The 16,816-nt window shown below is 26.0% G+C and overlaps 3 protein-coding genes across 3 annotated transcripts; all 3 read left to right on the forward strand.

The window, feature by feature from the left end:
• The first annotated feature begins 2,841 nt into the window (after positions 1 to 2,841).
• OCT59_005066 (uncharacterized protein) lies at positions 2,842 to 4,587 on the forward strand. Its single transcript, XM_066138145.1, has one exon. The coding sequence runs from the start codon at positions 2,870 to 2,872 to the stop codon at positions 4,280 to 4,282; it is 1,413 nt and encodes a 470-aa protein (XP_065997323.1). The 5' UTR covers positions 2,842 to 2,869; the 3' UTR covers positions 4,283 to 4,587.
• A 2,582-nt stretch (positions 4,588 to 7,169) lies between these two features.
• Positions 7,170 to 8,603, forward strand: OCT59_005067 (uncharacterized protein; the record flags this gene model as incomplete). Its single annotated transcript, XM_066138146.1, has 1 exon — positions 7,170 to 8,603. The coding sequence occupies one exon, from the start codon at positions 7,170 to 7,172 to the stop codon at positions 8,601 to 8,603; it is 1,434 nt and encodes a 477-aa protein (XP_065997324.1).
• Positions 8,604 to 9,890: 1,287 nt separating this feature from the next.
• Positions 9,891 to 10,955, forward strand: OCT59_005068 (uncharacterized protein; the record flags this gene model as incomplete). The annotated part of the gene is made up of 1 exon (XM_025329408.2): positions 9,891 to 10,955. One exon carries the CDS (start codon positions 9,891 to 9,893, stop codon positions 10,863 to 10,865), a length of 975 nt encoding a protein of 324 aa, XP_025185890.1. The 3' UTR covers positions 10,866 to 10,955.
• Positions 10,956 to 16,816: the final 5,861 nt, after the last annotated feature.

The raw sequence follows: 16,816 nt of genomic DNA on the forward strand, positions 1-16,816 counted from the left end.
GATTGGCATACATACCATTACTATTATTGTCTTGGACAATTTCAGTAATTTACATTGTAGTTTGATAAATCTAATTGTTAAAAATCCTAAAAGATATCTGGAAAACTTAAGACCAATAAATACTCTTACGATCAACACACTCCCAGTTGGATATTTTTGTCGGAGCGAATATATTACAGTAATATGTTCTATATATGGTCATTCAATAGTTTTTTTTTTTGAAAGGAGAAAGAGTCGTATTTGGTTATTGTATCTTACATGTTTGGTTTTCCGTTTGCGGTGTTGTAGACTTGTAGTAGCATTATTAATATTGCATTGCTAACAAATAACAGAGAATTGTAGGTGAGAATTTTCGGACCATCTTGTGAAAGAATGCTCATAAAAGAATTTGCAATTCATCTAGTTTATCTTGCCTATCTCTTAAATAGATAAATTTGAGCATCTTGTGGTTAACCTCTTTAAGTTGGCTACGGACTGTCTACCTTTTTTAGTCTTTCGATATGCCTATCCACGTTTTAAAAAATGGAAAAATAGAATATGTAAATTTCATGGAGAAACTGTTAATTTTCACGGCTGCCGTGAAAATATATATTCTTCATATCACGATTCCGACCATAAATAAAGCTTTTTAATATACCGTTTATCTAACATTGACGCTTTTTATCCACCTTTTTAAAAAACATCATCCGTGAGAAAAAAAATCATGGATTATTGTAATTATTTAATATTTACTATAGTTACTGTATGTATAAAATAATGATACACTTGTAGTTTTATTAATATTATAACTTGTTATTAGCTCTACTAGCTATTACAGATATTGTTACCACCGGTTTTTGACGTTCAGTAGGTAGTAACAGAAAAAAATATAAGGATCGGTTAATAAATGACAGGGTAATATAACGATATATGGCAAGCGATAAGGTAAAAGTGTATACGAATAAACGATAATGAACGATAATAAATGATGTGATCGATTGAGGGTAGTCGGATTGTGTATAAAAACGATTAGTAATGCGATGTATACGAAAATTTAACAAGTGATAATAAAAGACAATGATAATAAACGATAATAAACGACAAGGAACAATAATAAACAGTGTGTCAAATATGATAAAACGTATATAAGTAATTCAAAATGTGATATTACTGCCTCTATCGGCGCTTCTGTAATATCCGGATATCTAATTTTTAACTTTATAAAATTACACGAACTTAAAACTAACTATTCCAACTGCACCTCCACCAACGGTCCTTTTTATATCGTTAAAAATCTGATGCGAATCTGTCTCTCGAACAGATTTGCCACCCGGCTCCCGGCGATTTGGTATATTTGTCTATTAAGCCACCTTTATTCAGCCACTTTCCCACCGCTAAGCTTCCGTTTTTTATCTAATCACTAAATAACTAAAAATAGCTCTATGTAACTTAACTAAAAATAAATAAAAAATATCCCGTGACAGTATTCAATTTTTCATGTAAAGGTCGTCGTTCAAGTGTTATATAAACACAATTAATTGTTTGTCTTAAATTTACAGAAACTTGTTTTATGAAAAAAAATTTTCAAAGAAACTCAATTATTATGATATATCAACCAAGTTCTTAGTAGAAGATAATGGAATCGTATATTCATGAAATAGGAATGAAATTTTGACCACCAGCTATTAGAAAAAAAACTTGTAGTTAAAATAGCAAAAAAAATATATATATTGTTACTAACTGAAGAATAATTTTATGTCTAAAGACAATTTATAAAACTTTTAACGTGAAAGAGTTGTGAGGAGATACCGTATACAGCATTTATATTCTAAGATTTAATATCAAACCTACACGACTTTGATGGAAATCAGACGGAAAATTTTATTATTCTTAACGTTAGGTTTATAGAAAAATAACCCTTTATTAGTCAACAACTATTAGTGCAATTAGTTAGATTGCGAGATATGACATATTAATAATATAACTAAAGTGTCATAAGTAAAAAAATAATTAATAAAATTAGATGATCATTTATCGAAATTTTTTTTATAGGGATGTGCAAATAAAAATTAAATAAAAATTCTATTATCGGTAATTTACTATTATATATATTACTTTTAATATTCCTTAAAAATGATCGTTCATGATTATAAATTTGAGGATTTTCCATTATAATAATCTATTAACGTGTTATTAGCGTGTTTATAATATTCTTTTTTAAAAAAAATACTAGAAATTAAAAATTTAGAAATTTTAACATTCATAAAATGGCAATAGGATTTTCATATGTAATAATTTCAACTTACAGCATAATTGCGTCTTACAACTTTAATTTGGCATATTTGCAGTTTTGAGCCGCAATCCGAACTCAACGGTCTATTCGTCACGGGGTATTCGGAAAACATTGGTTTCACTTAGGATTTTCGTCCATAATGGTTCCATGTAGATTGATATAATGCGAGCAAAAAAATAACCGAATAATAAAAAGCATTACCTTTTATTGAACATTACTTTATAAATTAATAATTTTATTTCACATTATTACATTTTTTTTATAGAATATTTTTACTACAGTATATTTGAGGATTGAGCACTAGCAACATAATCGATCAAACCGCTTGATAATATGTTAGTTTGTTTGCTATTTATAAAGTTAAGAAAGCATAACAGGATAACAGGAGGAAGATTATTACTGCAAATCAATTTTAGTAACACAAATTAACACCATTTAAACGCAAACACATTAATTTGTACATTTGTGGCAAATAGATGAATATTTATTAGTCATTTGTTTGTAGCACAATTGTAAATGGCGTAATGGCGTAAACATAATTATGCCCAACTCGCATTTGAATAAAATTTGGACACTTTTTCTTTTTTGCTAATTAAAATGACCTGTCAACTTCCTGCTGATTGTCTTAAAGAAATTTTGGAGTATTTAGAGAAAGATAAAGCCTCTTTACATTCATGCTTATTAGTTAATCGTCTTTGGTGTGAAATATCTGTTAGAATTTTATGGAGGAATATTTGGACTATTAATCCTGTTGGTTATGAACATCGAATGAAAATGGGAACATCAATTCTTAATATGCTAATTACTTGCCTTCCTAATAAATCAAAAAAATATTTACATGAGAAGGGAATCCTTAATTCAACTCAAATCTCAAGAACTTCATTATTTGACTATGCATCATTTTGCAAAGTTCTTTCAGTTCATGGAATTATTCGAATGATTGCTGATATCTTTAAAAATCAAAAACACCTTGAAGAAGAAATAATGAAGATGTTTATGAAGAAAAGTTCTTTAAAAAAATTAACTTATTATACTAATAATTCCAATACTATAAATTTATCATTTTTACATTATCATAAAGCAAAAGATTGTTTAACAAAACTTTCAAAATTAAGTTGTAATTCCAATGTTAAATTCTCATTTTTTCATAAATTATCTCAAATATGTTTCAATATTCAATCATTAACAATAGAATTTAAGAAACCAATTTCAAATGATTTAAAAGATTTAATTTCTTCACAAAATCATTTAAAATATTTATCATTAAGATTAAAATATGATATTACAGATATGAAAACAGATATTATATCTTCATTAACAAACCATTCAAATACCTTAATTAAATTAAAATTAGATTATTATCAGAATGGACCATTATCATTTATTACTAGTTTCATAAATTTACAAGAACTTATTTTAACATTTCGTAATAGAGATTATTTTCATGAACTTAGTGATAATTTACAGCATGTTATTTTGCCACAATTACAAATTTTAAAATTTTCATGTGCGTATCCAGAAAGTGATATATTAATTAAATTCTTAGAAAAGAATGGAAAAAATTTAAAAGAATTTTATATTAGTTGTGAAGGTTCTAATGATTCAATAAATTTAGCTGTAGCTAAATTTTGTCAAAATCTGAATTCATTGTCTATTTTATTTGATAGGATAGAAACATTAAATTTAATTCTTAAAAATTGTCAACAATTGGAAAGTATTGGGACTCGACATGATAACAACCTTTTAAATGAAAAAGATCTTTTGAATTCTTTGGCAAAATATTCACCAAAAAATTTTTATAAGTTAAAGTTATTTTATAATTCAAATTCAAAATTAACTCCAGAAGATTTAGAGGAATTTTTTATTAATTGGAAAAATCGTGTACCACAAAGACCGTTTTCTTTTATTTTTAGAGGATGTAAAAATAGTTTAGAAGCTAAAGAAGGAAATATGGAAGTGATAGAAAAATATAAAAAGCTTGGGATTATTTTTAAATTTTTGAAACTATAATTCCTTGATTATTAAGGTATAAGCTATTAATAGTTGTAAACATCGATGACAGTATATATTTAATATAAGTATAAAACGAACAGTATATTATCATAAAACTATGTATATATGTGAATGAGAGGGAAGAACAATTTAGTACTTTGGTTGAATAGTCGGTAGCCTGATAGTATACTATTCTAGGAGAAGAGGGTAGTACGTATGAACTTATGGTATAATTTCCTTTATTATACTGCAGTACCCAGAAATTTTATAGAATGTACAATACTATTTGAAAATTCCATACTTAGTTCGTTTTGTTTAATAATAAAGTTCAATAAGTAACTTATAACAAAAAGTATATACAATAATAATTGGATCATTCAATTATTGAATTCAATGAATTTCTTTATTAATTAAATTTCTAGCCATTGTACCATGTGTATCTTGCAAATTGAAGTGAAGTTTAATACTGAAAGGTAAAATAATAAGATTATAAGGATACTAATTTTTACCGTAGATTATATCACCTGATTAATTTTTTTTTGCTTTTATCAGAATAACGGATAACCTATTTTCAGTTGCTGGTGGTTCCGGTCTCTGTCTCTATTATAAAAATAAAAAAATAACCTTTTTTTGATATTCTTTATCCTTCAACGTTCTTTAACATTCTTAATGTCTTTTAACGTTCTTTAACGCCATTGCTTTTCTTATGAGACTTTTGATGGTAAGCTTTTTTTTTATAATATTTGTTTTTTTTTATTTGCCATTGTTTCTTAATTACTCATTTTCTTTTTTGTAGATTTTTCATCAGTACCCTAGTAAATGAAGTTTCAAGTTTTTCGGAATTTCAGACGTCTAGTTTCTATACAGTAACTGTCTAGTTTTTTTTCTTTTCATTTTTCATTTGGGTTTCTTCTTTGAATTTCTGGTTTCATTGGTTTCTTTTGGATTTTTTTCTCAGATCATTTTTTTGGATTTCAGGGTTTCATTGGGTTTCTTTCGGGTTTCTTCCTTGAGTCTTTCTTGGATTTTTTTGGGTTTCTTTGGGTTTCTTTTCGGGTTTCTTTTTTGGGTTTCTTTGATTCCTTCTCTGGGTTTCTTTTTTGGGTTTCTTTTTTGGGTTTTTTCTTGTGCTCCTTTTCTTTTGATTGAGATTTTTCATTTTCTTTATACTTTGACTTTGTGATTTCATTTTTACTTTATATTTGATTTTGATTTTATTTCGATTTTGGTTATTCATTTATCTTCTCATTTATTTTATCTTTGTTTTGGTTCATTCTAATCTTGTATATTTTTATTTCTGGTTTCATTTAATCTTATTTTGATCTCATTTAATTTTATCTTTGGTTCATTCCATTTTTGACTTCGGTGGTGGTCATCAAGAGTCTGTAAAATCACAACCATAATATGATGTAACGAGATTATAGATTTAACAATAAATGTCTTTTAGGTTATAATAAAAATTAGTAATAATTAAAACTATATATAAATTATTTTTTATATACTTAAACTAAAAATTTTTTCATATAAAATTTTTTAATTTTTTATACGTGAGATTTATTATGGGTGAAATCACCTGATTTTAATAAATTTATATATGGGTGAAATCACTTGGGTGATTTCGCACGGAGAGCAAATTAGCAACAGTCTTGTATTTATATAATCATAATGTATTATGATGTAATATTAATGAAGTTAAAGTGTGAATATTGATACTCGGTAGTTTTTAAAGATTAAAATGTTGATGTTACAAAATTATCGTTTTTAAATAATTATTTAAATAATCTAAATTAAATCATTATCGTCATCTTCAGAACGATGGCATCATATTAGGTATACTGTATTAGTAAAAAGGATTAAATATTATGATATCGCAGATGAAATAAAAACAAAATACTAGAAAACGGAAACTATTATTAAGTTCGAAGTGCTGTTAAGGTTTTATAGTTGTACGTCGTTACGTGTCGGACGGATATCCGGACTTCGGACTAATAAAATGAAGGAATGAATATTAATATGATTTAAATACACAAAAAAAAATTGAAAATTTTGCAACAACGAAACATACATCAAGAAGCCTAAACCCGTTAATTGAATCCTGATCCCATTTTCTTAAAAAAAAGTAAGAAGAAAGTTTTAAAATTTAATAAATTTAAATGATACAAAAATCGGAAACTGTTATCATGCGAAATTCGTCTCTTAAAAAAAATGGATGATTTCAATTCCGCGCTACTTACAAATAATAATAAAGAACTATAATCTGAGAAATTAAACCCACCGGAACGAAAAACTAAAAAGTACGTCTAAGTCGTATAGTCAAGAATTAATATCAGAAAAACATAAAAAAAAGAACCGCTGAATCGCCTAAAAAGAATTTTACTTACGATATTTCGCTACGAAAAAACTTAGATAACTCAATTGTAAGGGTTGCTATACTATATTGTTTTCCCTATTATTTGTAAATTCTATATTGTGTCTAATGAATAAAACTCTGTTCTAGCTTATAATCTTCTTCAATTAATTATTAGTATTAGTTAGCTAAAAACATTTGAACGTCTTGAATGTAAATCATCATAACGTATTATTTTGAATCATACGATTTGTATTACCATGCTTTCACCTTTAGAGTTAAGTTTATCATTTATTAAATCTAGTACAATCAATTTGTCACGCCCCTAGTATGGAATAAGGAGTGGACTGGTCTAGACCTTTCCTTCTTCGATTCAAAAAGTATGTAAACCATTGATCTACAGTAAATATCACACTCGGTAAAATAATACTATCTATATTAGTAAATTTACAATAAAAGTGTTTGTAATAGTGTAACACGGTTAAGTGTAAATCGTGTTTGAATGGAACCTTTAATTTTTTTTTTCTTCTTTTTTTATTAAATCCAAAATATTCAAAAATGCCTTGTCAACTTCCTGTCGATTGCCTTAATGAAATTTTCGAGTATTTAGAGAAAGATAAAGTCTCTTTATATTCATGCTTATTAGTCAATCGTCTTTGGTGTGAAGTTTCTGTTAGAATATTGTGGAGAAATATTTGGATTGGCAAGTCGATTACCTATGGTCGACACCGATTGAAAGTAAAACCGGAAATTCTTAATACATTGATAATTTGTCTTCCTAATGATTCAAAAAATCATTTGCTTGAGAAGAGAATTCTTAATTCAACTCAAATCTCAAAAACTCCATTATTTGACTATGTATCATTTTGCAAAGTTCTATCAATTCATGCGATTGGTCAAGTGATTATTGATGTTTTTAGAAGTCAAAAATATCTGACAAAAGAAATAATCAAGATGTTTGTGAAAAAAATTTATTCAGTGAAAAAATTATCTTATTATACAAATAATTCAAACACTGTTAATTTATCATTTTTACGTTATCCTGGAGCAAAAGAATGTTTAACAAATCTTTCAAAATTAAGTTGTAGTACCGATGTTAAATCCGCATTTTTTTATAAATTATCTCAAATATGTTATAATATTCAATCATTAAATATGGAATTTAAAAGTGTGGTTTCAAATGGATTAAAAGATTTAATTTGTTCACAAAATAATTTAAAATATTTATCATTATCACAAACGTATGGTATTGCTGATTGGACAGATATTATACCTTCATTATCAAAACATTCGAATACTTTAATTAAATTAAAAATATATGGGTGTGAATATTATACTAGGTTCAGACCATTATTATCATTTGTTACAAGATTCACAAATTTACGAGAACTTATTTTATCATTTCGTTATAAACATAATTTTAGCGAACTTGACAACAATCTAAAATGTGTTATTTTTCCATATTTACAAATATTAAAATTTCCTCATTCATGTCCAGATGATGATATATTAATCAAATTTTTAGAAAATAATGGAAAAAATTTAGTAGAATTTTATATTAATAGTAGTGATTCATTAAATTTAGCTATAGCTAAATTTTGTCCGAATTTGAAATCATTATATACCTTATTTAATTTTGATAAAATAGAAACATTAAAAATAATTCTTAATGATTGTCAACAATTAGAAAGTATTGAAACTAAATATATTACTGGTTTATTAAGTGAAAAAGACCTTTTGGAGACCTTGGCAAAATATTCATCAAAAAATTTTTATAAATTAAAATTAATTATTTGTTTAGATTCACACTTAGTCCCGAAAGATTTAGAAGAATTTTTTAATAATTGGAAGAATCGTGTATCATCAAAATCATTTTCCTTTATTATTAAAGGATGGAATAATAGTTTAGAAAGTAATCATGAAGGAAATATGAAGGTGTTCGAAAAATATAAACAGCTTGGTATTGTTAGTAAATTTGATATTAGTTATTAAATTATTATGTATTTAAGAAATAAATTAAAGTTGTTTATTTTAAATAAAGCGAGATGAAAAATAGTTTTTGAAGCTAGCGCCGTCAATATTATGTGAAAATATTACGTACTTTTGTTATTTCTGAATTCTGATAATAATGTATATACGCTAAGATAATTATGAAACTCATAATTGAAGATAAAAATAATCATTTCCAAACCATACACGGCGATATTATCCCTAAAGTATATAAAGCTTTTCATGAAATAATTCGTTTTCATGTCATGTTTACCTTTTTTTTAATTGAAATTAATTTTTTTTTTTTTTTACGAGATAAACGATTAATTGAAATTAAATATTTCACGTTACGTTTGTTTCAAGAATATTTTTAGAACACGTTCTAAATTGACTATTAAAGTTTAAAACCAAATACTAGTATGACGTTGCAAATGAAGCTGTTTTGTAATTGCCGTCCATAAAATTAAGTTTGCCAAGATTTATATAAAAGATACATCAATCGAGTTTCGTATAACTGAATGTATGTGTAGAACGTAGTGAGTAAATGAGTGCCGCGATCAGGGTTCTGCACTTCTGCATAAGTTACACTCGGTTCACCTAGTTTCGGAAATTTACAGAATTTCAACAATAACTACAATAATAATGCAAAATACTGTAAGAAAAAAAAATACAAACATATTAGGAAATTCCGTCATTCAACTTTATTTTGTTTTGTTGCTCAACGTTGATCAATTCGTTAATAATGAGTTGATTGGCTAATTTTTTTTTGTGATTTCTTCAATGTTAGACGATTAAGCCATGTAATCCATGTGGCTTTATTTATTTGAATTGGTCCAATAATTGACGAAGAGCGGTCTCCCAAGGAAGTTTCTATACTTACAGATAGTACTAAGTTTATTACATTTTTGTATTTTTTTTTTTGCATTTACGTTTACTTAATAAAAGTTAAATTTCAAATATGGTCAAAAATAATAAACTGTAGAAACCGAAATTGTTAGACAACGACGGCGGATCATACTTTCGCTTTCATTGATTTAAAGCAAAACAATAGAGCGAAATTTAATGTAAATTAGCCATTACAAATATTTTCTATGTAGTTACATGGTATAAACAATATACAAACAAAAACGTATCCAAAAAAAAAGAAATTATAAATAAGTTTTAATATAAAATGCGCTTCTACTATGCCTTCCGACCTTTTAAGCGTATAATCATTTTCATTTAATCTTGAAATATAATAATACAATAATTACAATAATAATCTTATGTTTATTTTGCTTTTCTTCCAAAATGGAGATAAAAGATAGTTTATATTTAATACGTAAATTATTAAATCCTATTCCTCAATATATATTGGGATGCCTACCTGCTGTTGCAATAGTGGGTGACACCCCGAAAGAGAAGTTGACAGAAAAGTTAGCATGGGTATTACGATGTCTTGGTTGTCCATTTACAGGATTATTTTATTCCTGCAATGTGGGTAGCAATAAGACAGATCAATGTTTATTCTGGCTTCCGTCAGATTATTTTAAATGCGAAAACGACGGACAGCTATATCCAATTAAAGTCAGACCTGTCGGAATTCATGGAAAGATACTGGAACCAAATGAAAAACAACGTATATCTGCAGAGATAAAACGATGCACAGCAAGAGCTTCTGTCCTAGAAAGATTATCATCATTAGTGTCAGCATATTACATATTTGTTGGTATAATAGCAGGAATATCTAGGGTGACAAACCAAACTAATGTCTGTGAGGATTGGCCATACATACCATTACTATTATCCTGGACAATTCCATCAATCTACAAGAGAATAATTTGGGGGCATCTAATTGTTAAAAATCCTAAGATAGAAATGGAAGATTTACAACCAATAACATTGAAAGAGATCAATGACGATGAAATTAGAAACCACAAACGTTTTACCGTTACGTTTACTGCTTTTGCATCAATACTTTTTCCCTGGATAACGGTACTCCTGGCCTATTTCACACCTCCAATTGGATATCGTTGTCGGAGTAAATACGTTTCAGTATTGTGTGCTATTTGGTCACTAAATAGCGCTTTGGCGTATTTATGTCATTTGAAAGGAGAAAGAGGCGTATCCAATTTTTGTTTTGGGATCTTTCATATATGGTTTTCTATTTGTGGTTTTGTAGTAGCAATGTTAATATTTTTTTTAGGCATTCTAACAAATAATAGTGAATGGTGGACGACAATTTTCGGACCATCTTGTGATATTTTGGATACTACATGCACTTAAATAATATTAATTACTAATTTAATAATGATAACAATTTGTATAAATAAAATGATGATACGCTTACATAGTTCCTTCCTAATGTTTTACTATATTTTTATTTCGGTAATTAGTTTTTACTGCGACAATCGAGTTTGTCATAAGCAACGCTCATCACCTATGATTCTGCAAAACAGACGGAATCAATAATATAATAATAGTAGCTCAAGACACTTTATTTATAAAAATAAAATAAAATAATTAAAATAAAGACAAGAAAATTTGTGATTTTAAAATGTCTGCATGGAGAGTAAATAAGATGTCATATAAAATATTAAAATTTAGTAGTTTTATTATAAAATTATTTTAAATTGTAAAATGTATGTTATAATCGTGAGTCATTTGTAAGTTTTAAAATATAAATTTCGGTCAACGATTATTAATGGATTATTCCACAAACTTATTTTATAAAATTTTTTCAGTTCAAGAACTCAATTAATTTTTAGAAATAATATATTCGTAAATTTTTGATCGTGGTTATAACTTATAAAGGCCAAAAATATTTATCGAAAAATATATTTTACTAACTAAAGAATAATTTTTATAAAATATATATGTATGCAATCATAAAACTTCAATGTGAAAAATATTGTGTAGAGGTAGGTATACCGTATATACAGTATTTATATACGCTAAGATTAATATCAAACTATTTATTATATATATATATATATATATGACAATTAAAATAAGTATTAAATACACGCAATAACAAAAAATTAAATTTGAATGTGAAAAACACTTATTCGTAGGTTTATAGAAAAAATAAACCTTTTTAAAGTCAATAAAACAAACATTCCAACTTAGCGAATAAATAAAGTTTAAGTTTAAATGATTGTCATAAGAATAATCCGTTTAGGAATCTACATATAAAAGTAAAAAAATGTTTTAATTACGCAAGAATGATAAAAAAAATTAAAATATAAACACTACTATCCTAGTGTCGTAATTGAACCAAGAACCTACCGATTCTGGTCATGAGGGGCGAACCACTAGGACAGTTCGTGTTTATTCGACAGTTGATCTTTTTTAATTCTTTATTTACTGTATCGCAGGACTCTGTATTACCAATTTATTCAGTACAAAATACTTATTTTAAAAAAAAAAAATTATATATTACTAAATTATATATATATTTATTTATATTTATTTTAGCCGTAATCGTATACTAACTAATCATATTTTATTTAATATTCAAAATAAGGAACCCGAAAAAAATAGTTGACAAAACCAAAATACATTCTTTTTAATTATAAACTTTGTCAACAGAAGAAATACATAATATAATATTACTCACAATATCAATCAAAATGGTGAGACTATCCATTAAAGAATATAAACTTAATGCTAAAAATTTATCCAAACCAATACTGTATGTATATATGGCACGATATTATTAAAGGAATGATAAACAACAAAGTTCTTATGTTAACATTGTTAACAAGGAATAAACAAATTAGAGTATAAATGTATAATAATTTAATATGCTACGTATAATATGAGGGAAAGGAAACTTATGTTAGAGTTCTAAGTGTATCGTGCTAGCAATAGAATATATGTAAAATTCTAAAATATAGGTTTTATAATGTGATTATTACTAGGTTTTATTAATTAGTAGTTGTGCATTGAGGAAAATAAATACGTTGTGACCTAGCGGAAATCAGTAACTGAACCCAGGACCTGCAGTATTCCGATTACTTACGTTACAAAGGATTTCATCTAGGTCACGCGGTATTTAATCGTAAATAAATGCTTTTTTAAACCCTTTCTGATTCAGTAAAAATTTTGAATCGTATTCTAAACAATCATATTTAATTTTTATTCAATCTGCAGTTGACAGAATAAAAAAAAAATATATATTTTTCACTTCGTACTATTATTTTATAATAACGATGTTGTTTAATAACGACAAAAAATACACAAAAAAAAATTCAAAGTTCACAAATTTTCTAATAGCTAATGATGTCTCACATGATCACAATCATACTCATTTTCAACGTTTTTTTATTAATTTGAGAGGCGTAAATATGTAATGTAAACGATTTCAGTTATTTCGTAAATAATAATGTTTATAATATAAGAAGCTGAAATATTCATCAAAATATTAAGTTTTTTTTTACAAATTGCTAAAAGTAATTATTAAAACTTTAGTATGAAAATTTTGCGTGAAGATATATTATATTTATTCATCCTACACAAAATTGATGGCAATTAGAATATTAGATGATGCATCGTACATGCAATAACAAAAATTACAGTACGTCTGCTAAATGCGGGAAATTCTATTATACTTAAGTTGTAGGAACAAATTAACTTTTTTAATAAATAAACTTTGACGGATTCACATTATGAAAGTCAACATTCCAACCAGAGGAAAATAAAATTTTGAACTGACTATGGTATAAGGATAGTCTACTTAAGAAATATTGGGTAGTAAACAAATTCTGTTTTCAAATTATATCACGAAAAGATCAAAGGATAAACACTTCTATCCCAGTGTCGGTGCATAACTGGCCAGACCTGCAGATCTAATTAAACGAATTGATACAATGTTAAATAATATGCAAAAAAAAAAAGTTTATTATAATTCCTAGATTCATTAAATCGTATATTAACTAATTAATTATACTATTTAATTTAATACTCAAAATCGTGAAATTTTGAAAAAACATAACGATTGGCAGAAAAAATTTTAATTATAAAAATTATCATTTATCGTTCGTCTCATTATATACTGATAAAACAAGACTATTAGCTTGAAATTTGGTATAGTAGTTAAAATAGTCAAAATACATTTTATTAGCTAAAAAAAAAATTAGTGTCTAAAGTTAATTATAAAACTTTGATATAAAGATATTTCCACACGGATTAATGTAAAAATAAAGTTTTAAGTTTGAGTGACTGTTCCATAACTAAGTGTTGGGAATAGACGAATTTTGCGTAAAAAATAAATAAATAAATTATTGTATACCAAATATATAATTATTCTTCACACATATGATGATAGTATTTCTTAAAAAATTCAAAACTTTAAATAGTAGCTGAACTTGATGTATTGTGTAACTGAACCAAGAACCTGCAGTCTCTGATTACTTACGCTATCACGTACCGGACCACCAAGTTCAACATCTATTTAATTCGATTATATTGCTCATCAATTTCATTATATTATTGAAAAATGTAAAAAATAAGCAAAAATATATTTATAAATATATATTCATTAAATAAATACTAGCCCAATTATATTTAATTTATAAATATTTAAAATCCGTAAAATCTATAAAAAAAAACTGACAGTGCTCTTTTTTAATTATAAAATATTTATCTGTTATGTCATAAATCGTTAATTTATATATTTGGGCCTCTCAAATTTGCATAAAAAATAAAATAAAAAAAAATAATGCGTATATAAATAATTATTGTTTGCACAAAGGATTGCATTAAAAAAATCAAAACATAAGCCTACACGTACAGTATTTATTAACCTGTTTATTTTAATATTATGAATTAACTGTTAATAAAAAAATGAAAATTTTTATAGGTTCATTGAATACTACTCCTATTATATATACGAAAGCAATGGCTCTTTTAATTATAAACATTATGGTGTTGAATATTTAAAATATGTATTAGACCTCTAAAATTATTTGTAGAAAATGTTGAAATTGGTATTAAACAAAATCATGATCATATGGGGCGTCATTAGCCATTAGAAAATATGAAACTCAATATACTAGTTAAACGGCCAAAAATATTCGTTAAAGAATTCGTTAACTAAAAGATTTTTAAAAGTAAATATAAAACTTTGTTTTTTTAAAAAAAATTAGTAACGCATTTATTAATTTAGTAATATAAAAATCAATTACAAAATATTTAAACACCTAGAAAATATAATTACAATACTCTCTATAACTAAAGTGATCTAGTCTACTAAAATTGATAAATATATAAAATACTATCCTAAATTAAGATATCCATGAAACTAAAATAAACAATTTTGTTAAAGTATGCCAAGTCTTTTTTATCGCAACGCCATCAGTTATCTTACCTATTAAACGATCTTTCGTTACTAATTTAATTTTTTTAGCTAGATTTTTTTGATTTTTTTCGTTTTCATATGTTTTTCCATTTTTTCCTAATTTTTCTTTATTCGCCTCATCATCCCCATCTATTTCGTTTTTTTCCTCTTCGTCCTAAGATCTTTTTTGTTTATTCCATGTTCTTTTTCTATTTCCGCCACTATTTCACATCTAAACTTTTCGTATAAAAATCCATAAATTCTCTACTACGTTCTTCGTATTCTTCTCTTTAGCAATTTTATTAAAATTATCATTGTATGCTCCTCTCAAAAGCTCCCAATATCGTTTATATCCTATCAGAAAAAAAGAAGAATGCTCTAGAACTTTGATAAAATCAAACACTATACTTTTCAAAATATCTAATTCATCATTCTTATTATGTTCTATAAGCTGCTGTTCATATTCACAAATTGATCTTTTAATTAATTCCTTGATTAGCTTCGCAAATCCATATACTATGTTCCCAATGTAAATATAAAACTTTAAATATGAAAGTTTTGTGTAAAGATATATAATATTTATTCATCCTATAAAGTTTAATGGCAATTAGATGCAGGAAATTCTAAGTTAGTATAAGAACAAATTAACTTTTTTAATAAATAACTTTGACGGATTCACATTATGGAAAGTCAACATTCCCAGAGAAAAATAAAATATTGAACTGACTATGCCGTAAGGATAGTCTACTCAAGAAATGTTGAGTAGTAAACAAATTCTGTTTTCAAATTTTTATATTATCACACGAAAAAATTAAAGGATAAACACTGTGTTGATACATAACTGACGAACTGACGACCTGTAGATCCTAATTAAACGAACTGATACAATGTTAATAATATGCAAAAAAGAGTTTATTAATGTGTTTCATTGTTCCTAGATTCATTAAATCGTATACTAACTAATTATACTATTTAATTTAATACTCAAAGTCGTGAAAATTTGAAAAACAACGGCTGACGGAAAAAATTTAATTATAAAAATTATTATTTATTAAGAAACAAGATCATAAACGACGCTGTTATTTTGAAACTTGGTAAGGTTAAAATGGTCAAAATACATTTTATCAACTAAAAAAATTAGTTTGCCTAAAGGTAATTATAAAACTTTGATATAAAAGATTCCCACACGGAAACATTCTAACTAGTAAAAAGTAAAGTTTTAAGTTTTAGTGACTATTCAATGGTTCGTTTAAGTGTTTGGAATAAACGAATTTTGCGTAATAAATAAATAAATAGGTTATTGTATATATAATTATTCTTACACATAGGAATGATAAAAAATTAAAACATTTAAAGAGTAGAGTGTGCTGATGGAATGTGTAACTGAACCTAGAACCTGCAGATTCTGATTACTTATGCTACTACATGTATTGGATGATCAGGACACCTACTCTTTAAATTCAAATATGTCGCTCATCGATTTATTTTAAGAAATAAGTAATATAGTATATATATATGTATATTCATTAAAGAAGTACTAGCCCCATTTTATATTATATATATTTAAAAAGTGCTCTTTTTTAATTACAAATATTTATATCATAAATCGTTTACTTATATCTCAAATTTGCATAAAAAGGAAGGGAAGATTACATAAAAAAAATAATATATATAATTATTGTTTACACAAATGATAGAGAAAAACTCAGACATGTAATCAATTTTCTAAAAAATTTCTTATAGGTAAAAAAATCAAAACATAAGCCTACACATATTTATTCAATTACCGCCGTTTTCAAAATAGTGTACGCAATTTATTTGTGATTGTATATCGAATACCAATATTCGCCCGGTTTTCGTCCGTTTTTTGTCCATATTTCGTCCGGTTTTCGTCCGG

This window comes from Rhizophagus irregularis, chromosome 13, assembly GCF_026210795.1.
Source record: "Rhizophagus irregularis chromosome 13, complete sequence".
Lineage (NCBI taxonomy): Eukaryota > Fungi > Glomeromycota > Glomeromycetes > Glomerales > Glomeraceae > Rhizophagus > Rhizophagus irregularis.